This window comes from Oncorhynchus tshawytscha, linkage group LG01 (genome assembly GCF_018296145.1).
Source record: "Oncorhynchus tshawytscha isolate Ot180627B linkage group LG01, Otsh_v2.0, whole genome shotgun sequence".
Lineage (NCBI taxonomy): Eukaryota > Metazoa > Chordata > Actinopteri > Salmoniformes > Salmonidae > Oncorhynchus > Oncorhynchus tshawytscha.
In genome coordinates, this window is record NC_056429.1 from 73768413 (window position 1) to 73793399 (window position 24987).

Below are 24987 nucleotides of genomic sequence, written 5' to 3' on the forward strand. Positions count from 1 at the left end.
AAGAATGATGGAGGCCACTGTGTTCTTGGGGACCTTCAATGCTGCAGACATTTTTTGGTACCCTTCTGCAGATCTGTGCCTCGACACAATCCTGTCTCGGAGCTCTATGAATAATTCCTTCAACCTCATGGCTTGGTTTTTGCTCTGACATGCACTGTGGGACCAACTGTCAACTGTGGGACCTTATATAGACAGGTGTGTGCCTTTCCAAATCATGTCCAATCAATTGAATTTTTCCACAGGTGGACTCCAATAAAGTTGTAGAAACATCTCAAGGATGATCAATGGAAACAGGATGCACCCGAGCGCAATTTTGAGTCTCATAGCAAAGGGTCTGAATAACTTTGTCAATTAAGGTATTACATTTTTTTCATTTGTAATACATTTGCTAACATTTCTAAAAAACAGTTTTTGCTTTGTCATTATGTGGTATTGTGTGTAGATTGATGAGGGAAATTTTTTTTTAATACATTTTAGAATAAGGCTGTAATGTAACAAAATATGGAAAAAGTCAAGTTCTGAATACTTTCCTAATGCACATTATGTGCCTGTGTGTGTGTATGTGTGTGTATGTGTGACCTGAGACCACATGGATATGTGGCTGCCAGGATATTGTATGCAGGAACCCAAGGCCAGTGGCCACAGGTGTGTGTTTGTGTGTGTGTTTGCGCATTTGCCTGTGTGTGCATGTGTGTGTGCGTGAGTGTATGTTTGCATATGAGTCTGTGTGTTTTGCACATGCGGCTGCGTGTGTGAGTGTAACCTTCAGCTGCGATGTGGATCATCAGCACCCAATGCTCTGAATGAGCATTGATAAATAATCCAAGGTGTTTCAGTTTGAAGTCCCAGACAGATACATGTAATATTACCAAGAATAACTAGCAGTCCTTCAGAAACACACTGAAAGCTGAAGCAGTAGGTCCAAATAGAACAGGGCAGGACATGTCAACATTCACAATGTACTGACCTCGTTCTCGCACTGCCTGAAATGAAGCGTCTTTTCCAGAAGATTACCAGTAAGTTGCCAGCATTCAATGTGAGTTATACTACTGCTGTAGTTATAATGTTGCTTCAAAATAGTCAATCCTAGTGATAACCATTGTTTCTTGCTGCTCATGATTGAATGTTGAACGCAACTGAGGATGACAGTGATGTATTGGCTATGGCATAATGATCATAATTAAACTCATGGAAACACAGGGAATGGTGAAAAAGTAGAATGGTCATGGGTAAAGGAGTAGATGGTTGGGAAAGTGTGCAGAAATATGAGTGTAAGCATACTGTCAGATATTCAAAGATGTGTGTTTAGTGTGTTTGACTTGGTGTGTGCCTGCTTGAACATTATATCATTGCATGTGTCAGCTCCTGGCCTCCTGGTACTTCAGTTTCCTGTTGAGAGTAGCCTACAAACCCTGGCCTTTCTCTCTCTCCTTCCTGACTCAGAACTATAGATAGTATATACATTCAATATCTATTTCCTGTATCACATATACATCTATACTCAGAACAATAGATGGTATTTTGATTACATACACATCTATACTCATAACTAGAGATAGTATATTGATTACATATACATCTATATTCAGAAGCGTGTGCTCTCATGTTTCAGCATGCGGATGTTGGTGAGGGATCCGCTGCCTCTGTGGTGGTGGTGGTGGTGTTGTTGGTACCCATATCCCTGGTGCTGTTCCTCCAGTCACCGCTGGCTGATTCCAGACGACACATTGCTGCTGGGGCTAGAGCCACTCGAACCGCGGTCTTCAAACACACTCACCTCGATCTGGAGGGCACAGGGGTTAAGGAGTGGGAGAGAAGGGGGTAATATATGTACACAGATTGGGGATAAGGGGTATACTCTAGGCCAGGGGGAGGCAACTAGATTCAGCCATGGGACAATTTTATTCTGAAAGAATGGTCGGGGGGACGGAAAATCATTCGAATAATTTGTACACTGCAAATTGACCAGAACTAAGCCAAATAATATATTGTATTTTAAAATAACAATAATTTCATACCTTGATTACATTGAGACACGATCACATATGTCTCTTTTTTTTGTGGGAATACTTGGGAACAGATTTCCGAAATTAAACACATTTTTGCTGTATTCCTGGTGATTTTAGTCTTCATTTATTTTTTTTCCTATGTTTATAAAAAGAAAAATACATGTAGACTGCCACTCAAAATAAAAATAACAGTAAGAAATAAATACAGCGTTTAGGTAATAATACATTCAGTATAAACAGGAAAAGAAAACATAAAAAAATTGGGCCTCCACCATCAAACTCCCATTCCATTCCCCCAACCCCACCCAGCACACGTCTCCATCCAGAGGTATTTACAGTGCCTTTAGAAAGTCTTCATCCTTTTAAAGAAAGGGTAACCCATTTTGAATGTTGAAATTGCTTTTGCCTCCAGTATTTATGCTGCAATAGTCTATGTATCAGGATGCTAGGGTAAGTTTATTTTTATTTTACCTTTATTTAACTAGGCAAGTCAGTTAAGAACAAATTCTTATTTTCAATGACGGCCTAGGAACAGTGGGTTAACTGTCGTCTGTTATGTCTGGAGTATTTTTCCTGTGTTATCCGTTGTCCTGTGTGAATTTAAGTATGCTCCCTTTAATTCTTTCTCCCTCCTCTCCTGGAGGACCTGAGCACTGGGACCATGCCTCGGGACTACCTGGCCTGATGACTCCTTGCTGTCCCCAGTCCACCTGGTCGTGCTGCTACTCCAGTTTAAACTGTTCTGTCTGCCTGCCTATGGAACCCTGACCTGTCTCTAACTCTGAATGCTCGGCTATGAAAAGCCAACTGACATTTACTCCTGAGGTGCTGACCTGTTGCACACTCTACAACAACTGTGATTATTATTATTATTTGACCATGCTGGTCATCTATGAACGTTTGAACATCTTGGCCATGTCCTGTTATAATCTCAACCCGGCACAGCCAGAAGAGGCCTGGTTCCTCCCTAGGTTTCTTCCTAGGTTCCTGCCTTTCTCTGGAGTTTTTCCTAGCCACCGTGCTTCTACACCTGCATTGCTTGCTGTTTGGGGTTTTAGGCTGGGTCTCTGTACAGCACTTTGAGATATCAGCTGATGTACAAAGGGCTATATAAATACATTTGATTTGTATAGCACTTTGTGACTTCGGCTGATGTAAAAAGGGCTTTATATATACATTTGATTGGTTGATTAGATTTGTGTGCATCTCTGAGTGATATTCTATTGATTCCCTGTGTAAATATATGTTTTCATGTGTATCTGAGTTATTGGTGTTCAAGCAGGCAGAAATCCGGTCGGTATTACGTAGCACCGTGATAAAGTCTCCTCACTACACTGGAAGTTAATAGGAATACAACCTTTAGATCGTGAAAATGTCTTTCATACAGATTTCAATACTCGGGAGGATGTCTTTTCTCAAATGAGCCATTGATCATATTTTTGCAATATTCCTATCTCAAGAAATGTGTAATTTAACGGAGGGTCTAGAACATTTTTCCTATGAGTCTGCCTTTTTAGTCCAGGGTGCATTGCATGTTGGAGTTGTCAGAGATATTATAGGAAGGAGATAGGAATCCAATGAATGAAGGAACGTATACACCCCATCCAGCAGACTGTCGACCAATTGCGTCCACGTTGTCATGCTGCGTCATGCAGTTGCAAAGCTAATCGCCACGCAATCCCTTCTCATACAGTGTATACTGTATGTCGAGAAACATGCTTATTTCCCTCGAAAGTATGTAATGTCATGATTCCAAAGCTAAATGATACTACAAATAGCAAATTAATTATCGCACATCTCAGAAAGTATTTGTAATATTGTACTTCTTGTTGACGAAATTTGTGCTAATGTTTGGTCTAATGCCCAATAGACTCCCATTTAATCCTTGAAGGATAGAGCTCCTTGTCCCAGAATCACCGTTGTGAATGTTAGACTCCACTCTGTAAGTCACATTGATCTGCAGCTGGCGAGATTGTAAACTCCTAAATTGATAATTCCGTTTGTTTAGGCAATTTTACAGCTAACTAGCTACGTTACATGCTGATATAGTCTTTTGAATTATTGTGTGTAGGTATGTTTGCTATCTATCTAGCTAGCTAGCCAGTCAGCCCATAGAGAGCATTGAACTGTGGATTTTGTAGTTGACATGAGTTGAAACAGATTTCCACAGCGATTTTCCATGTTGCTACCAACCTTATTATAACGCCAAAATGAAACATTTGTTCACAAAAAAGTTGGTGTCATTTAACACTGTAAATTAAAGGAATTAGTGGTTTTGGGTGGATTTATCCTTAAACTTTGTCACGACTTCCTCCGAAGTCGGTCCCTCTCCTTGTTCGGGCGACGTTCGGCGGTCGACGTCACCGATATTCTAGCCATCGCCGATCCACCTTTCATTTTCCATTTGTCTTGTCTTCCCACACACCTGGTTTCAATTCCATCAATTCCATGTTGTGTATTTAATCCTCTGTTCCCCACATGTCCTTGTCCGGTATTGTTTTTTTTTATGTCTGGGGTTTTGTCCCATTGTTTAAATGGTTTTTGTTCCACAGTGATTTTATCATTAAACTGCGCCGTTGTAACACAGTTTTTGCTCTCCTGCGCCTGATTTCTCTACCGCCAGTATGCCCGCTTTACAAACTTATTATACATTTTGTTGTGTTACATCCTGAATTCAAAATGTATTCAATTGATTGTTTTCTCACCCATCTACACACAATACCCCATAATAACAAAGTAACAACATGTTTTTAGAAAATGTTGCACTTCTTAGGGAGGATGTTCCCTCGGGGGGGATCAAATCAGCGGGTAATCAGCGGATATTTTAGAGCGCCACTGATCGTTTTCGATAAAACTCAAACTTTCATTAAAACACAAATGCAAGGTAGTGAATTAAAGCTACACTCGTTGTGAATCTAGCCACCAAGTCAGATTTGTAAAATGCTTTTCGGCGAAAGCATGAGAAGCTATTATCTGATAGCATGTAACACCCCAAAAGACCCGTAGGGGATGTAAACAAAAAGAATTAGCGTAGTCGGCGCTACACAAACCGCACAATAAAATATAAAACATTCATTACCTTTGACCATCTTCTTTCTTGGCACTCCTTGATGTCCCATAATCAATACTGGGTCTTTTTTTGGATTAAATCGGTCCATATATAGCCTAGATATCGATCTATGAAGACTGTGTGATAAACTGAAAAAAATAGCGTTTCATAACGTAACGTCATTTTTTAAAAGTTAAAAAGTCGACGATAAACTTTCACAAAACACTTCGAAATACCTTTCTAATGCAACTTTAGGTATTACTACACGTTAATAAGCTATAAAAATCATCAGGAGGCGATGTAAATTCGATAGCTGGTCGTGTGGAAAAAATGTCCGGAAAAACACAGAGACAATGCATCAAGTTGGTGGTCGGAGGGAATCGGTTCCCTTTGGTCGGATCTACCAAGAATCAAATCAGAATCAAATGAGAAGACTCTATACATCCTGTGGAAGCTGTAGGTACTGCAACCTCGGCCTCATTTAATACGGTTCACCTTTAACAATTCCTGGAAGTGGCGCATGGATATTTTTTTCCATCTCCAGTGATCAGATTTTCCTGCGCTTTTCGATGAAACAGACGTTCTGTTATAGTCACAGCCGTGATTTAACCAGTTTTAGAAACGTCTGAGTGTTTTCTATCCACACATACTAATCATATGCATATACTATATTCCTGGAATGAGTAGCAGGGCGCTGAAATGTTGCGCGATTTTTAACAAAAAGCTGCGAAAATTCGCAGCCTCCCTAACATTAAAAAAAAATTTGAATACAGAAATATCTCATTTATATAAGTATTCACACCCTTGAAACAATACATGTTAGAATCACCTTTGGCAGCGATTACAGATGTGTTTTTATGGGTAGGTTTTTGCAAACCTGGATTGTACAATATTTGCACAGAATTATTTAAAACATTCTTCAAGCTCTGTCAATTTGGTTGTTGATCATTGGTACACAGCCAGTTTCAAGCCTATTTAAGTCAAAACTGTAACTAAACCACTCAGGAAAATTCAATGTCATCTTGGTAAGCAACTCCATATTTGGTGTGGTGTTTTAAGTTATTGTCCTGCTCAAAGGTGAATTTCTAGGATTTTGCCTGTGCTTCGCTATATTCTTTTTATCCCCCCCAAAATGACAAGCATACCCATAACATGATGCAACCACCACCATGCTTGAAAATATGAAGAGTGGTAATCAGTGATGGATTGTGTTGGATTTTCCCCAAACAAAACACTTTGCTTTCAAAACATAAAGTTAATTTCTTCAGCACATTTGATGCAGTTTTACTTTAGTGCCTTATTGCATGTCATTTTCTGACCTTAGTTCCTTTATTATGTCTTTGTGTTAGTTTGGTCAGGGCGGGAGTTGGGGTGGGTAGTCTATGTTCTTTTTTCTATGTTGTATTTCTGTGTTTGGCCTGGTATGCTTCTCAATCAGAGGCAGCTGTCGATCGTTGTCTCTGATTGAGAATCATACTTAGGTAGCCTGTTTTCCCCATTTTGGGTGTGGGTGATTATTTTCCGTGTCAGTGTTTGCTCCATACGGGACTGTGTCGGTTTCCATTTATTCTCTTATTCTTTTGTTTTCTGTGTTCAGTTATATTTCATTAAAATTATATCATGAACACTTACCACGCTGCGCATTGGTCCGATCCTTCCTACTCCTCCTCAGAAGAGGAGGACGAAAACCGTTACAGAATCACCCACCAAAGAAGAACCAAGCAGTGTGGTAACAAGGAGCAGAGGGTTCTGGACTCCTGGGCTTGGGAGGAGATACTGGACGGCAAGGGACCCTGGGCAGAGGCTGGGGAATATCGCCGCCCCAAGGAAGAACTGAAGGCAGAGAAAGCTGAGCGGCGGCGATATGAGGAGGTAGCACGGCAGCGCGACAGGCACGAGAGGCAGCCCCAAACATTTTTTTGGGGTGAGGGGAATGGGGAGTGTGGCAGAGTCAGGTTGGAGACCTGAGCCCACTCCTCGTGCCTACCGAAAGCAGCGTTGTACTGGTAAGGCACCGTGTTATGCGGTGGTGCGCACTGTGTCGCCAGTACGCGCTCATAGCCCAGAGCGCTACAGGCCAGCCCCCCGCAAGTGCCATGCGAGAGTGGGCATCCAGCCAGGGCGTGTTGTGCTGGCTCAGCGTGTCTAGTCTCCTGTACGCCGTTTCGACCCAGGTATCCTGTGCCGGCTCTGCGTGCTGTGTCTCCGGGGCGCTGGGAGGGTGCAGTGCGTCCTATGCCTGCGCTCCGCCCGTGCCGGGCGAATGTGGGCATTGAGCCTAAGGGAGAGGTGCGAGTAGTATTCACCAGATCTCCAGTGCTCACCCACAGCTCGGTTCAACCTGTGCCTGCACTCTGGATGGTCCGGGCTAAAGTGGTCATCCAGCCTAGAGGAGTGGTGCAAAGGCTGCGCACCAGAGCTCCCCACAGCCCGGTCCATCCGGTGCCTCCTCCACGCACCAGGACTCCTGTAGGTCTCCCCAGCCTGGTGGGTACTGTGGCAGCCCCACGCACCAGGCTGTGTCTCCGTCTCCTCCCAGCAGGGTCTCTCTCCAGGCCAGAGCCGCCCGTCTGTCCTGAGCTGCCAGAGCCGCCCGTATGTCCTGAGCTGCCAGAGCCGCCCGTCAGTCAGGAGCTGCCAGTGCCGCCCGTCAGTCTGGAGCTGCCGGAGCCGCCCTTCACTCCGGTGCTGCCAAAGTCTCCCGCCTGTCTTGCGCTGCCGGAGTCTCCCGTCTATTCGAGGCCCGCTGTTAGGGTCCTCAGTGCGAGGTCGGCTCCCAAGGCGCCCCTTAAGTGGGCCAAGACTATGGTGGAGTGTGGTCCACGTCCCGCGCCAGAGCCGCCACCGCGGACAGACGCCCACCCAGACCCTCCCCTGTAGGCCGCACCTTTTTTTTTTTTTTGGGGGTACTGCCACGTTCTGACCTTAGCTCCTTTATTACGTCTTTGTGTTAGTTTGGTCAGGGAGTGAGTTGGGGTGGGTAGTCTATGTTCTTTTTTCTATGTTGTATTTCTGTGTTTGGCCTGGTATGGTTCTCAATCAGAGGCAGCTGTCGATCGTTGTCTCTGATTGAGAATCATACTTAGGTAGCCTGTTTTCCCCATTTTGGGTGTGGGTGATTATTTTCCGTGTCAGTGTTTGCTCCATACGGGACTGTGTCGGTTTCCATTTATTCTCTTATTCTTTTGTTTTCTGTGTTCAGTTATATTTCATTAAAATTATATCATGAACACTTACCACGCTGCGCATTGGTCCGATCCTTCCTACTCCTCCTCAGAAGAGGAGGACGAAAACCGTTACAGAATCACCCACCAAAGAAGAACCAAGCAGTGTGGTAACAAGGAGCAGAGGGTTCTGGACTCCTGGGCGTGGGAAGAGATACTGGACGGCAAGGGACCCTGGGCAGAGGCTGGGGAATATCGCCGCCCCAAGGAAGAACTGAAGGCAGAGAAAGCTGAGCGGCGGCGATATGAGGAGGTAGCACGGCAGCGCGACAGGCACGAGAGGCAGCCCCAAACATTTTTTTGGGGTGAGGGGAATGGGGAGTGTGGCAGAGTCAGGTTGGAGACCTGAGCCCACTCCTCGTGCCTACCGAAAGCAGCGTTGTACTGGTAAGGCACCGTGTTATGCGGTGGTGCGCACTGTGTCGCCAGTACGCGCTCATAGCCCAGAGCGCTACAGGCCAGCCCCCCGCAAGTGCCATGCGAGAGTGGGCATCCAGCCAGGGCGTGTTGTGCTGGCTCAGCGTGTCTAGTCTCCTGTACGCCGTTTCGACCCAGGTATCCTGTGCCGGCTCTGCGTGCTGTGTCTCCGGGGCGCTGGGAGGGTGCAGTGCGTCCTATGCCTGCGCTCCGCCCGTGCCGGGCGAATGTGGGCATTGAGCCTAAGGGAGAGGTGCGAGTAGTATTCACCAGATCTCCAGTGCTCACCCACAGCTCGGTTCAACCTGTGCCTGCACTCTGGATGGTCCGGGCTAAAGTGGTCATCCAGCCTAGAGGAGTGGTGCCAAGGCTGCGCACCAGAGCTCCCCCACAGCCCGGTCCATCCGGTGCCTCCTCCACGCACCAGGACTCCTGTAGGTCTCCCCAGCCTGGTGGGTACTGTGGCAGCCCCACGCACCAGGCTGTGTCTCCGTCTCCTCCCAGCAGGGTCTCTCTCCAGGCCAGAGCCGCCCGTCTGTCCTGAGCTGCCAGAGCCGCCCGTATGTCCTGAGCTGCCAGAGCCGCCCGTCAGTCAGGAGCTGCCAGTGCCGCCCGTCAGTCTGGAGCTGCCGGAGCCGCCCTTCACTCCGGTGCTGCCAAAGTCTCCCGCCTGTCTTGCGCTGCCGGAGTCTCCCGTCTATTCGAGGCCCGCTGTTAGGGTCCTCAGTGCGATGTCGGCTCCCAAGGCGCCCCTTAAGTGGGCCAAGACTATGGTGGAGTGTGGTCCACGTCCCGCGCCAGAGCCGCCACCGCGGACAGACGCCCACCCAGACCCTCCCCTGTAGGCCGCACCTTTTTTTTGGGGGGGGTACTGCCACGTTCTGACCTTAGCTCCTTTATTACGTCTTTGTGTTAGTTTGGTCAGGGAGTGAGTTGGGGTGGGTAGTCTATGTTCTTTTTTCTATGTTGTATTTCTGTGTTTGGCCTGGTATGGTTCTCAATCAGAGGCAGCTGTCGATCGTTGTCTCTGATTGAGAATCATACTTAGGTAGCCTGTTTTCCCCATTTTGGGTGTGGGTGATTATTTTCCGTGTCAGTGTTTGCTCCATACGGGACTGTGTCGGTTTCCATTTATTCTCTTATTCTTTTGTTTTCTGTGTTCAGTTATATTTCATTAAAATTATATTATGAACACTTACCACGCTGCGCATTGGTCCGATCCTTCCTACTCCTCCTCAGAAGAGGAGGACGAAAATTGTTACATTGCAAACAGGATGCATGTTTTGGAATATTGTTATTCTGTACAGGCTTCCTTCTATTCACTTTCTCATTTAGGTTAGTATCGCGGAGTAACTACAATGTTATTGATCAATCCTCAGTTTTCTCCTATCACAGCCATTATACTCTGTAACTGTTTAAAAGTCACCATTGGCCTCATGGTGAAATCCCTGAGCAGTGACCTTCCTCTCTGGCAACTGAGTTAGGAAGGACATCTGTATCTTTGTATTGATACACCATCCAAAGTGTAATTTATAATTTCACAATACTCAAAGGGATATTCAATGTCTGTTTTTTTTTACCCATCTACCAATAGGTGCCATTCTTTGCGAGGTATTAGAAAACCTCCCTTGTCTTTGTGGGGTACAGAGATGAGGTAGTCATTCAAAAATCATGTTAAACACTATTATTGCCCATAGAGTCCATGTAACCTATTGTGTGACTTGTTAAGAACATTTTTACTTCTGTACGTATTCAAGCTTGCTATAACAAAGGGCTTGAATACTTATTGACTCAAGACATTTTAGCTTTTAATTTTTAAATAATTTGTAAACATTTCTAAAAACATAATTCCACTTTGTCATTATGGGCCAGTATGTATAGGCCAGTGACACAACATCTAAAAAAATGTATTCTGTCTCTAACAACAAAATGTGGAAAAAGTCAAAGGGTGTAAATACTTTCTGAAGACACAAACTGCAGGGCACTCCCACATCATGAAGAAATATGCCTACCTGATTTAGGGGACACAGACAACAGTTGGGGCCAATTTCATAGTAAAGCATTTCCTTGGTATTTTACCGAAACGCAACATGATTACATGTACAGTGTTGGTCCCATGTTTCATGAGCTGAAATAAAAGATCCCAGAAATTGTTTATATGCAAAAAAATGCTTATTTTGCTCAAATTTTGAGCACAAATGTGTTTACATCCCTGTTAGTGAGAATTTCTCCATTGACAAGATAATCCATCCACCTGACAGGTGTGGCATATCAAGAATCTGATTAAACAGCATGATCATTACACAGATGCCCCTTGTGCTGGGGCCAATAAAAAGTCACTCTAAAATGTGCAGTTTTGTTACACAACACAATACCACAGATATCTCAAGTTTTGAAGGAGTGTGCAATTGGCATGCTGACTGCAGGAATGTCCACCAGAGCTGTTGCCAGATAATTTAATGTTCATTCTCTACCATAAACTGACTCCAATGTCATTTTAGGGAATTTGGCAGTACATCCAACCGGCCTCACAACCGTAGACCAAGTGTGGAGTCGTGTTGGCGAGCGGTTTGCTGATGTCAGCGTTGTGAACACGGTGCCCCATGGTGGCGGTGTGGTTATGGTATGGGCAGGCAGGACAACAAACACAGTTGCATTTTATCGATGGCAAGTTGAATGCACAGAAATACTGTGATAAGATCCTGAGGCCCATTGTGAGGCCCATTTTTTTAAAGGTATCTGTGACCAACAGATACATATCTGTAATACTAGTCATGTGACATCCATAGATTAGGGCCGAATTAATTTCAGTTGACTGATTTCCTCATACGTGACCCATTTCAGAAAACTAGGTGTATGTCGCAGGTCATGACTTCACAGGAGAGACATTTTAATTATATATATTTTTTAATCAAAATGAGTTTTTTGGCAGAAATGCCTTCTGGAACTTTCATGTGCCTTAATAACAAACTTGTATGCCATCTGTAAATACAAATACCATCTTTAAATTACAAGCCTTCCCACTAGCCATGATTGTCTGACATTAATGAGTGGGCATGCCGAGAGAGGAGTTTGGATTGGTCTGCCATATAGAAGGCTTATGTCTATTTGAGCTGGTCAATCTGTGTTGGGTAAGCTTTTTTCAAATGTATCGTGCAGTGTCACTCTCCACCTTCTGGAGGATCAAGTTTTGAATATGATAGCTAAAGAGATGGAGACAACATCTGTCTCTGTATTACATCTTCAAACTAAGGTCAACCGTGGCATGGCATCCGTGACAAGGAGACACATCCATCATGCTTGATGATATATACGGGTAAGATAGTCTAGCTAGCTACATTTTCAGATATTATACGTTTGTAATTTTGACAGAAAGTGGTTTCATTTCAAGCTAAAGTGTACTGTTAGCTAGTTAGCTGGCTGGCTCCCTAGCTAACGTTACTTGATGTGACATGTGTGATCTTACACATTGTTTACCTAGCTAGGTTCATTGTTTATCTAGCTAGCTAGCGACATGTCTTAAGCCAAAGTGTACTGTTAGCTAGCTAGCTAACGTTAGCCGGCTGGCTGGCCTCCTAGCTAAGGTTCGCGTATGACGTTATTATTCGTATCCCAGAGCCATTTGCGTTGCTAGTTAGAGCCTAATGTTAGCTAGCTAACATTGAACCTGGTTGATTAGCTTCCAGCAGATTCATTCAGGGTAGTAACAACATGATTTGGCACTAATTTCATTGCTGTTTAACTAGTTAACATTAGCTGGCTGGCTCGTTAGCTAACGTTACGTGAAGTGTGTGATCTTACACGTTGTTTACCTAGCTAGCTTCATTGTTTACCTTGCTAGCTAGTTAGCTACATGTCTTACGCTAAAGTGTACAACACCCGTTGAATATGGCGGGTGTCAGTAAACGTCGGCAAAAAAAGCGCAATGAAATTGTTGCCAGCAGAGCTGGTTAGGCTGTTTCTTGTTATCCAGAGGTAAACAAATCATTGGCCAGAGCGTCAAGTGTGCGCTCTGAACACTCCGAGAGCAAAACGAGATGGGTGGGGTTAAAGCTTAAGAGGGTGCGAACGATGCTGAATGGGTGTAGCCAAAGAGCTCTTCACTAGATACCAAATCATTCAAAGGCCATTTTTTCAAAAGTGAGTTTACAAGTTTATCAATTTCAAAGCAGAATTACTTTCCCATTGTTCCTCAAAAAAGTGTATGATATAGCATTTTGTAGCCTCTACTTTTATCCCATGTAAAAAACACAATTTGAAATGTTGCTAGATAAGACCAAATCCTTGTGGTGAGTTACATATGAAGTAAAAGTAAAATCTAAGTAAAATCTTTCAAATTGTTGCATATTGCGTTTATATTTTTGGTCAGTATAAATACAGTCTGTGAACAAACTAAAAATATATAAGGTTCTGGTTCAGATTAGGGGATGCCAAGGTCATTTTTTAAATATTATTTTCCAGTTAAAGGGTGTTTCAGATTCAATTAGGTCTGTGAACCATACTTTTTTAATGGCTAGCTCAGAATATGAGCTTTCCAAAAGTTGTTTATATATCATAGAGATCAGTCCTTTCAAGAGCTGCCATGGGAAATTACATAATTAGTCACGCTATTCCTTGTTTTACAGCTTAAAGAATAGTCTCTTGTTATATGCTTGTGTCTTTCTAACCGGATATAAACTTTGTGGGACTTAGTCATAAGACTGGGCGTATAGCTACGGTCAGTTCGGGTGCGACCGCAGCATGTGATATACCGTGATATACCGTATACCGTTTACTATCTACAGTAAGTCACATGTATGGAAACTTGCAGAAAGGAGCAAATTATAGTGTTTGCTTTTGTGAATGCAGTTAGACGGTTCAGACCTCAGGCAATCAACCTTGTGCTAACTTAAATCTGCACAGACAACTAATTGCCTTTTACACACTATCTGCTGACTGCCACATCTACAAAAAGGATGTGCTTCTCTATAAAAGCTGAGAACCGACACTGTTCGTTGGGCCTTAACTGCACAACTGTTTTAGTGCATTGTTAAGCGTTACATTTTTGCAAATCTTATAATAAAGTGTTGTTTGAAAGAATCTGCAGTCTCTCTTCCCTTTGATTAGAATTTCTATGACAGAGCCCAGATAGTTTATTTATAAATCCCATAATTGGAAAGAAAAAAGGAGTTGCCTGGTGTGTGCATCTATCTTTCAAATCTAGGAATGTTCTCAAACCATTACTGTACATGATATCGGCAAGGGTACAGTTCCCACAGTTGGAGCATTGGGAGGATGCAAAAGGCTGCCCTTCAGATCGCAAGGCATTATTGTGAAATATTGGAGTATTACATTTCCATGATCATTGCAGAATAAATTCTTCATCTTTTCTGACTTTGATGGTTTCATAGACCACTCACAAAATAACCTATTGGCCTACAGCAAGTTAGTATAGGCTACCATTCGTCTGATCTCTCATTTAACTGGACCCAAGTCACAGTAGTAAATAGATAAGCTAATGTAGATTCAGCGAAAAAAAGTGGATGCAAAACATTATTGCATTCAAACGATCTGTTTACAGGTCCACAACTATTTGCAATTGATTTTGTCTTGCAGAAACGGTCAGAAACAGCAAATGTCACTTAAAAAAACATTCTGCCACCACAGATATTTTATAAAGTTCGCCATTGCTATTTCCCCTAGATACTGTCTTGCCCTAATTCCAATACTTCCAAAGTATACAGCAAATAAGGGCATTATTTGTCACCATAAAAGGTGAATTATGGGCGTTATTCAAGTGGAATTATAATGTACGACAGGACTTGATTTATAACGGGCACGTGTATGTATGAGGTGCGCCAAGTTTATAAAACTCAATATTTTTGTGCGTGCGCCGTCTTATCAGAAATGTACAGTAGTGTTACATTTATGCAACGGTTATAAATGAGGCCTAAGAGGAGAGAGCAGGACCAGGGGGGAGAAAAGGAGGAAGGCCTTAATAAAACTAAAACTATCCTTAGTGAGCTACAACCACACTGAAGTCGCCCTAACCCTCTAAACTTTTACTCTACGAGGCTTTGCCTAGTCACTTTAATCACCAGCAGTCAACTTTAAGGAAATCTATGTCTTGTAAGACACCTAACCCTAACCTCTATAATCAAATCGCTAACGTTTGGTAAGAAGACCTGCCGTGACAATAGATCAATGTATTGCTCAAAAAGGATACGACTCTCATGCCTCTCTCAACAGGATCGGTCAGTAGCAGACCTCTGGGAGCGTAGATCTTCTCATTCTGTTCCTGGATATACCCTGAGATCTTCTTCAATACCTGATAGAGTGAGGGGAGAGAGAAAGAGGCAGAGGGAGAAGAGGGAGAGATGGAGAGGATGTTGCTTAGAATAAAATATGTAAGAGGTGAAATGAGGACAAGGCTATAAATCCCTGCCCCTTGCTTTTGCATTTGCACCCCTCTTTACCCTCCCCCTCATGTGCCCCACAGAGTGGAAGAAATTATGGACGCACCAAAGTACGTTCATCTCTAGGAGACAGAACGTGTCTCCTTCCTGAGCGGTATGATGGCTGCGTGGTCCCATGGTGTTTATACTTGCGTACTATTGTATGTACAGATGACCGTGGTACCTTCAGGAATTTGGAAATTACTCCCAAGGATGAACCAGACTTGTGGAGGTCTACAAAAAAAAATTCTGAGGTTTTGGCTGATTTCATTAGATTTTCCCATGATGTCAAGCAAAGAGGCACTGAGTTTGAAGGTAGGCCTTGAAATACATCCACAGGTACAAGTCAAATTGACTCAATGCTTCTAAAGCCATGACATCATTTTCTGGAATTTTCCAAGCTGTTTAATGGCACAGTCAAATGAGTGTATTTAAACTTCTGACCCACTGGAATTGTGATACAAGTGAATTATAAGTGAAATGATCTGTCTGTAAACAATTGTTGGAAAAATTACTTGTGTCATGCACAAAGTAGATGTCCTAACCCGACTTGCCAAAACTATCGTTTTTTAACAAGGAATTTGTGGAGTGGTTGAAAAACACATTTTAATAACTCCAACCTAAGTGTATGTAAACATCCGACTTCAACTGTATGTTTGCTGCACCTTGCGGGTTGATATGCATCTGATGCATACTGTATGCTAAAGGGGACACCCGGCAACATTCTCTAGTGGGTACTTATAAACTGAAAGGCCAGGCTGTTCTAGTGTTAACACACACAGATCATGCATGCACGTACATGCTCATAGACGCACCCACACACACACAGTAAGTATTCCTGGCTGGGTATACATTATCTTTATCATCAGTCATCTGTCAATTTCTGAGATTTTATCAAATCTTGTTCACAAACAACTTTCCTCACATGGCCAATATGATCTCGAGATCTCCATGTTGCACATATCTTATCCAGTTGCGACGAGCAAACCCGTATCCGGGAGCGTAATCATAGCCTCAAATGCATTAGCATAACGCAACGGACATAAATACCCCTAGAAACTTTTCCTATTCATGAAAATGAAATTGAAATAAATATATTCAAACACAAGCTTAGCCTTTTGTTAACAACACTGTCATCTCAGATTTTCAAAATATGCGTTACAGCCAACGCTAGACAAGCATTTGTGTAAGTTTATCATGGCATAATGCTATGCTAGGCTCTGCTGGCAGCAGGCAACATTTTCACAAAAATAAGAAAAGCAACCAAATTAAATAATTTACCTTTGAAGAACTTCAGATGCTTTCACTCAGGAGACTCCCAGTTAGATAGCAAATGTTCCTTTTTTCCAAAAATATTATTTTTGTAGGCGAAAAAGCTCCCGTTTCTTCACCATGCTTGGCTGAGAAATCGACCGAAAAATGCTACAACTATAACGCCAAACGTTTTTCAAAATTAGCTCCATAATATCGACAGAAACACGACAAACATTGTTTAGGATCCATCCTCAAGGTGTTTTTAACAAATATATTCGATAATATATCCGTTGAGGCAGTTGGTTTCTCATAAGAAGCGATTGGAAAAATGGCTCCCTCAGTATTTTACGCAAGGTTTTCTGCGGGAGACACCATGTGACCACATGCCATATATGGTCCCTTACAGCCATTCTTCAAGGGAAATGTCTAAAAAGACGTCACAATGCTGTAGACACCTTGGGGAAAACGTGGAAAACATAAGCTCATTCGTAGCTCATTCACAGCCATATAAGGAGTCATTGGCATGAGGCGGTTTCAAAAAATGCGGCACTTCCTGGTTGGATTTTTATCTGGGTTTTGCCTGTAACATCAGTTCTGTGGCACTCACAGACAATATCTTTGCAGTTTTGGAAACGTCAGAGTGTCTTCTTTCCAAAGCTGTCAATTATATGCATAGTCGAGCATCTTTTCGTGACAAAATATCTTGTTTAAAACTGGAACATTTTTCATCCAAAAATTAAAATAGCGCCCCCTAAATCCAACTGGTTATCTGACAAATACATTATCTTACAATGACATGGAAGGAGAGCACAGAGCATACTTCTGCTTGGCTCAAACCTGAATGGCAATGCATCTAGTGTGTCTTGATTCCCTTCCAGTACTTTTGCATGGTTTTGATCCAAAAATGCTTTAAAAAACAAACAGAAACATACATAGAGATGAATTCTGTGTGTCTCGATTTGCTGTGTCATCTTCAGCATAGTATCAGTGAAAGAATGTTTATGAGAACATTATAGAAACATGTAGATGAAAGTTGTGTGTGAGAGATAGCGAAGAGGGGCAGGCTGGGACTTTTTGATCTCTTAACGTCTTGCTCTGTCTGACCTACTAACACACACACACACACACACACATAGCTGAGGAGAGGATTAATTAGTCCGTGTGTTTGTGTGTGCATGTGACCGTAGGGGCATCAAGAGAAAGATGAATCCCTTCATCAGTTGTGTTTGTGCCTGTCATTCGCTTAGACGGAACACACACAAAAGCCATGTTATGGTTGGAAGGGCTGTCCATGCCCACCGGCACCCAGGTGCCAGCTGTATGACACACACACACACACACACACACACACACACATACTAGCACAAAGCAGTGGACAGCTGAAGGCAACATAGTGTATCAGAGGCTCAATCAGACCTTATCACAGAGCCTTTGGCTGAATGTGTGTGTGTGTGTGTGTGTGTGTGTGTGTGTGTGTGTGTGTGTGTGTGTGTGTGTGTGTGTGTGTGTGTGTGTGTGTGTGTGTGTGTGTGTGTGTGTGATGTATACGTGTGTCCAGCTGATAAGAGGCCACACACCAGTGAGCATGTATGAGTGGACAGATTCCCAGGACTACCCACAGTCTAGATCAACATCTTTGTCATCAAAGCACACTGATTACGCAAAGCGTGTCAGAACAACTACAAAAAACAATGTTCTCTCAGCCGACACTCATAACTAATTCAGGTTATTGAACCAATTCAGTTTATTTCCCTGCGTCAAATGGCAGGTTTCCAAACTGGTATTGGTAACCAGTCAAACCTTAGTACACGTGCTATCTTAATTTGACCAGTTTCTCACAGCAGGAAAATATTCATGCAGCAACAGAAATTGTGAATTATATGTGGATTATAATAAATGTATATTTTTGTATGGGGTGAATACAATTTTAGTTAGGATATATCAAGTCTGACATTTTAAAGTGGAAATTACACACTTGAGAAGCTTTTTTAAACCTTGAATACTATAATTTCCATTTCCTGCTGCAACAAAGTGATCAAATTAAGATAGAACACCTGTAGGTGGACGTCACAATAAAACTTGCTTACTTCAAGAGTCAGCAAACTAGCCATACAGACAAATGCAGCATGTCAGAACAGTTGTAATTCAACTGTATGCTTCACCATGCCATAGTTCACACCTCTGAAAAGGTGAGGCATTTCTGACACTTCCATCCTGTGATCCCTACCCCTTTCTCTTTGGCAGAATGTCTCAGTGTTTCATGTGAACTTCCCATGCCCATAAGATACCAGCCTTTAGACCAACTGTTCTTAGTGTCACCCAATACTGACGCTGCATTGGCACTCTCAATGTCAAATTGGTTCAAATAACCTTGCTCCTCACAAACACAAGGCTACCAGTATGTGTGTATTTTCGTGTGTGTGTGGGGTGTGTGTGGGTGTGTGCGTGTGCGTGACAGAACCTCTCTGATCAACTCACCTTGGTCTCACAGTGTATATAAAACCCCATAGAGCCTGATCAAACTGTGACATTGTTAGATTGAAGTCAGCAGAAGCATGGCCCATCAGCATTGTAACTGTCCACAGGAGCATGGAGTGCTGCATAAGCAATCCAGCCACTGTGATTGATGTTAGGTTAGCGTAGCATGTTAACGAAGATGCTACGCTAAGATGCTACGCTAACGTGACATCAATAACAGCATGGAATTTAAAAATATATATTTCACCTTTATTTAACCAGGTAGGCCGGTTGAGAACAAGTTCTCATTTACAACTGCGACCTGGCCAAGACAAAGCAAAGCAGTGCGACACAAAGTAACACATGGGATAAAGTAGTAAAAAGTACAGAAAAAGTACAGTCAATAACACAATGTAAAAATCTATATACAGTGTGTGCAAATGGAGTAAGGAGGTAAGGCAATAAATAGGCCAATAGAAGCAAAGTAATTACAATTTAGTAAATGAACACTGGAGTGATAGATGTTCAGATGATGATGTGCAAGTAGAAATACTGGTGTGCAAAAAAGAGCAAAAAAAGTAAATTAAAAACAATATGGAGATGAGGTAGTTGGATGGGCTATCTGCAGAAGGGCTGTGTACAGCTGCAGCGATCGGTAAGCTGCTCAGATAGCTGATGCTTAAAATTAGTGAGGGAGATATAAGTCTCCAACTTCAGCGATTTTTGCAATTCGTTCCAGTCATTGACAGCAGAGAACTGGAAGGTCTTGGGATGACCAGTGAGATACCTCCTGGAGCGAGTGCTATGAGTGGGTGTTGTTATGGTGACCAGTGAGCTGAGATAAGGTTGATCCTTACCTAACAAAGACTCATAGATGACCTGGAGCCATTGGGTACAGAGCATACAGCTCGTAGTGGTGGGTGGTATATGGGGCTTTGGTGACAAAACGGATGGCACTGTGATAGACTGCATCCAATTAGCTGAGTGGCGTGTTGGAGGCTATTTTGTAAACAACATCGCCGAAGTCGAGGATCGGTAGGATAGTCAGTTTTACGAGGGTATGTTTGGCAGCGTGAGTGAAGGATGCTTTGTTGTGAAATAGGAAGCCGATTCTAGATTTAATTTTGAATTTTCTTAGTCAGAACCGTCCAGAGTAGTGATGCGAGACGGGTGGGCAGCGATCGGTTGAAGAGCATGCATTTAGTTTTACTTACAGTACGTTTAAGAGCAGTTGGAGGCCCCGGAAGGAGTGTTGTATGGGATTGAAGCTCGTTTGGAGGTTTATTAACACAGTGTCCAAAGAAGGGCCAGATGTATACAGGATAGTGAGATCAAGGTGAGCTGGATCAAGGAATCACCCGCAGCAAGAGCAACATCGTTGACATATACAGAGAAAAGAGTCGGCCCAAGAATTGAACCCTGTGGTGCCCCCATAGAGACTGCCAGAGGTCCGAACAACAGGCCCTCTGATTTGACAAACTGAACTCTGAGAAGTAGTTGGTGAACCAGACGAGGCAGTCATTTGAGAAACCAAAGCTGTTGAGTCTGCCAATAAGAATACGGTGATTGACAGAGTCGAAAGCCTTGGCCAGGTCGATGAAGACGGCTGCACAGTACTGTCTTTTATCGATGGCTGTTATGATATCATTTAGTACCTTGAGCGTGGCTGAGGTGCACCCGTGACCAGCTCGGAAACCGGATTTCACCTCGGCGAAGGTACGGTGGGATTAGAAATGGTCAGTGATCTGTTTGTTATCTTGGGTTTCGAAGAATTTAGAAAGGAAGGGCAGGATGTATATAGATCTGTAACAGTTTGGGTCTAGAGTGTCACCCCCTTTGAAGAGGGGGATGACCATGTCAGCTTTCCAATCTAGGATCTCGGACGATACGAAAGATAGGTTGAACAGACTAGTAATAGGGGTTGTAACAATGGCGGCGGATAGTTTTAGAAAGAAGGGTCCAGATTGTCTAGCCCAGCTGATTTTCATGGGTCCATGGGTTTTGCAGCTCTTTCAGAACATCTGCTATCTGGATTTGGGTGAATGAGAAGCTGGGGAGGCTTTGACAAGTTGCTGTGGGTGGTGCGGAGCTGTTGGCTGGGGTTGGGGTAGCCAGGAGGAAAGCATGGCCAGCCGTAGAGAAATGCTTATTGAAATTCTCGATTATCGTGGATTTATTGGTGGTGACAGTGTTTCCTAGCCTCATTGCAGTGGGCAACTGGTCGGAGGTGCTCTTATTTTCCATGGTGCAGAGCCAGAGCGCACTGCTTAGACCACTATGCCACTGCAGTTCACAATGTTCTAGCAAGTTGATTAAGTTGATTGGAGAATCATTTTTTTGTTAGATATAAGAAGAATAAACCTTTTTGTTGCACCATATCCCTGGATCGCATTGAATGTTTTGGCCGTTTGGAAACCTTGAGTGTGGACTGTATGCGTACGAAACAATCCAGCTTCAGGATAGGGCAGTGGCTATGGTAAAGAGGAAAGGAAGCCACTACAACTCCCTTTATGTTAACAAGGCCCTACTTCAGAAACGTTATCTAACTTTGCTGTTGAAGTATAGACACCTGAGTTGCCTAATCCGTTCACAGGATTGGTTAACTCTTTGTAACAGATGCAGGGAGTCAGGATGCAGGTGCAGTTAGTGAGTTTAATAATAACGAACATGGCGCGATACAAAACAAGAGAAGCGTCTGACATAGAAACAAAAACAATACCATCTGAGACTGAAAACAAAAGAGTGCTATATATAGGGTAAATAATCAATGGAGTAATGAGGTGTGACTAATGTGTCTCATGTGACTAATGAGACGCAGGTGTGCGTAATGATGGTTGCCAGGTGTGCGTAAAGATGGGTTGCCAGGACCGGTGATTAGTAGACCAGTGAAGTCAAGCCCCGGAGCGGGAGGGGACATGACACTCTTGCGGTTCCTAGGATCTCCAAGGAGCTAGGCAAATCTATATTGAAAATATATTTAATCTTTATTTTCTGGTGCTGTTCAGGCAATTTAAAGTAGGTAGGCATTCTGGAGGTCAAGTTTAGAAAACACTGTGACACCATGGAGGGGGGCAAAAGCAGCACTGATGAGTGACAAGGGATACTTGTTCCTGACAGTGATGCTATTCAACCCACGGAAGTCTATGCATGGCCTCAGTGACTCATCCTTCTTCTTGACAAAGAAAAACCCAGCTCCCACCGGAGAAGAAGAAGGCCCGATATGTCCGACAGCCAGGGAGTCCTGGATGTATTCTTCCATGGCTTCTTGCTCGGGGCGAGAGAGGTTATACAACCTGCTACTAGGGAGAGGAGCTCCAGGCTGAAGCTCGATAGCACAGTCGAAAGGCCAATGAGGCTGCAGCGATGGGGTGTGGGGCTTACTGAATACAGGAGCTAGACTGTGATATTCTGGAGGAACAGAAGACAATCAGTTGGGTCTGGACACTGTTTCATTCGATTCACCTCTGGATGCACATGCTGTCAATGGAAAGCTACTCTTCCATGTTTTGGAGAGAACTGTCCCTGTTATCGTGTGTCTCTCTGGAAATCACCAGGAAAAGATCAGTTTCCACATAATCGACTGTTCTCACTCATCTCTGGTTCTGGGTCATCCATGGTTAAAGCTACACAACCCACAGTTTGATTGGTCTACCGAAAGGGTAACTACTTGGAGTACATTTTGTCATTCTAATTGTCTACAATCTGCCCTTCCTCCTGCCTTGTCTGCACCCCAGTCCATTCCAGAACCCCCAGTCCTAACGAACCCTCGGTCCAGAAAGCTCTTGTCGGCGCCTGAATCGATGAGAGCAGGCAGAGGAAAAGCCTGGTTCTGCCACACAATATTGGCCTCAAGCAGTGGTCTGGGAGATGATGGGTAGGCGATTTGGCTCAAAAGTATATTCCCCACTACTGCTGAGCCCCCACTTTTGCTGGACACAGGGAACAAGTGGAGACCAGGTGACCAACCTGGCCATAATATAGACAGCTCCTAGTGCTGATACGCCGCTACCTCTCCTCTGGAGATAGACGGGTCCGGCCGAGCTGCATGGGTACAGGATTAGAACATGCCTGGAGGCACCGAAGCAGATTCTATGGGACATGCAACCCTACCTTCTCTCTCCCTCCGACGCTCACAGAGACGGTTGTCAATGCGGATAGTGAGAAAAATGAGTTCATCAAGTCCATCAGGGCCCCTCTCTGGACACCAACTCGTCTTTGAGGGTCTCAGTGAGTGCGTTCCGGAATACTCCCTGAAGGGCCTCGTCATTCCAGCTGCTCTCTGCAGCGAGGGTGCGGAACTCACATGCCATTTCGGCCACACTCTGGGTGCCTTGACGAAGGGACAGAAGTCATTTAGCGGCATCCTTTCCACAGACAGGGTTGTCAAATACCTTCCTCATCTCATCTGTGAATCCACCTTAGGAGAGGCAGATAGGTGACTGTCTCTCCCACAAGCAGTGGCCCAGGAAAGAGCTGCTCCACAAAGGCAGCCAATCAAAAAATACATCTTGGCTTGTTCACTAGCATAAGAGTAGGGCTGTTGCTCAAATACTAATACATTGCACAAGAAAGGCTCTGCAAGCGCCAAGATTACCATCATAGCGCTCAGGAGTCGGAACAAAAGGCTCCCGGGGTGGAGAAGAGGGACTTGAGACGGTTGTGAACTCTGGGCGGAGGTTTGGACCTGTAGGTCAGACATGGTCCGTGAAAACTCCCTGATGTTCTCCAGTAGGGCTTTCAGGGCTTGGTCATGTTGCTCAAATAGGCCGCCTTGACCAACAATACTTTGGTGAAGAGTAGTGGAGTCTGCTGGGTTCATCTCTGGGCCAGATTGTACTGTTAAGCGGAGCGACACAGGGGAACACAAGAGCAGACTCAGATGAGGAAACAGGGATGAATGAACCAAAATATTTATTGTTACACTTGGAGATATGGAGTGCAGATCCGGAGAAGCTCGGATGAGTTGCAGAAAAACCAGATGTAGAGACGGAGGTTGGAGTTAGCTGAGTAGAACAGGGTAAACGGGTTCTGAGGGGAATCCAAGGCAGTGGTGGTGAGTAAAATCCAGAGCAAGGTAGTTGGGTGGTGAGATGTGGAAGAGGAGACAGGAGCCAGAGACAGAGCGGTAACTGCAATGAGAGGATAAACGGTGTCAGGCAGGGAAACAGGCACAGTAGAGTAACAGGATCTTGAATAATAATAAATGGCTAGAATCGTGAACTGACTGAGCAGAGATTACGATCTGGCAGAGGGGAAGTGGCAGGACTGAGTATTTGAAGAGATCTTGATTATGGTATGAGTTGCAGCTGGTAGGGATCTGCTCTGACTCCAGCACACCTGGCTCCAACCACACAATCACACAGAGAGGGAGAGTGTACAGGGGGAGTAACTGCAGGTCAAGAAGACCCCGGATGAACACCAGAGGGTGTAGCAGGAGCAGATGTGACAGTAACTGAGCCAGGTTTGTAGGCCTCATTGCTTGCAAATTTCTGCCCACAAATGTTCTATGGGATTGAGGTCAGGGCTTTGTGATGGCCACTCCAATACCTTGACAACTTTGGAAGTATGCTTTGGGGTCATTGTCCATTTGGAAGACCCATTTGTGACCAAGCTTTATCTTCCAGACTGATGTCTTGAGAAGTTGCTTCAATATATCCACATAATTTTCCTCCCTCATGATGCCATCTATTTTGTGAAGTGCACAAGTCCCATAACATGATGCTGCCACCCCGGTGCTTCACGGTTGGGATGGTGTTTCTCGGCTTGCAAACCTCCCCTTCTTTCCTCAAAACATAACAATGGTCATTATGGCCAAACAGTTCTATTTTTGTTTCATCAGACCAGAGGACATTGCTCCAAAAAGTACGATCTTTGTTCCCATGTGCAGTTGCAAACGGTAGTCTGGCCTTTTTATGGCGGTTTTGGAGCAGTGGCATCTTCCTTGCTGAGTGGCCTTCCAGGTTATGTTGATATAGGACTCGTTTTACTGTGGATAGAGATACTTTTGTACCGGTTTCCTCCAGCATCTTCACAAGGTCCTTTGCTGTTGTTCTGGGATTGATTTGCACTTTTCGCACCAAAGTACGTTCATCTCTAGGAGACAGAACGCCTCTCCTTCCTGAGCGGTATGATGGCTTGGTGGT

At 44.0% G+C, this 24987-nt stretch overlaps 1 protein-coding gene across 2 annotated transcripts in view; it reads right to left on the reverse strand.

The window, feature by feature from the left end:
• Positions 1–506: 506 nt before the first annotated feature.
• The window catches only part of LOC112256573 (golgin A7 family, member Ba), a 49085-nt gene continuing 24604 nt past the window's right edge, over positions 507–24987 (reverse strand). Inside the window, exons 4-5 of one of the 2 annotated variants that reach the window (XM_024429903.2) lie at positions 14905–15006; positions 507–1783 (exon numbers count right to left, since the gene is read on the reverse strand). In XM_024429903.2, coding sequence (XP_024285671.1) covers positions 1700–1783; positions 14905–15006 — 186 coding nt within the window. In that variant the 3' untranslated portion in view covers positions 507–1699. Of the gene's footprint in view, positions 1784–14904; positions 15007–21406; positions 23974–24987 lie in introns of those variants that run through there. The other variant, XM_042325390.1, reaches the window with a different exon arrangement.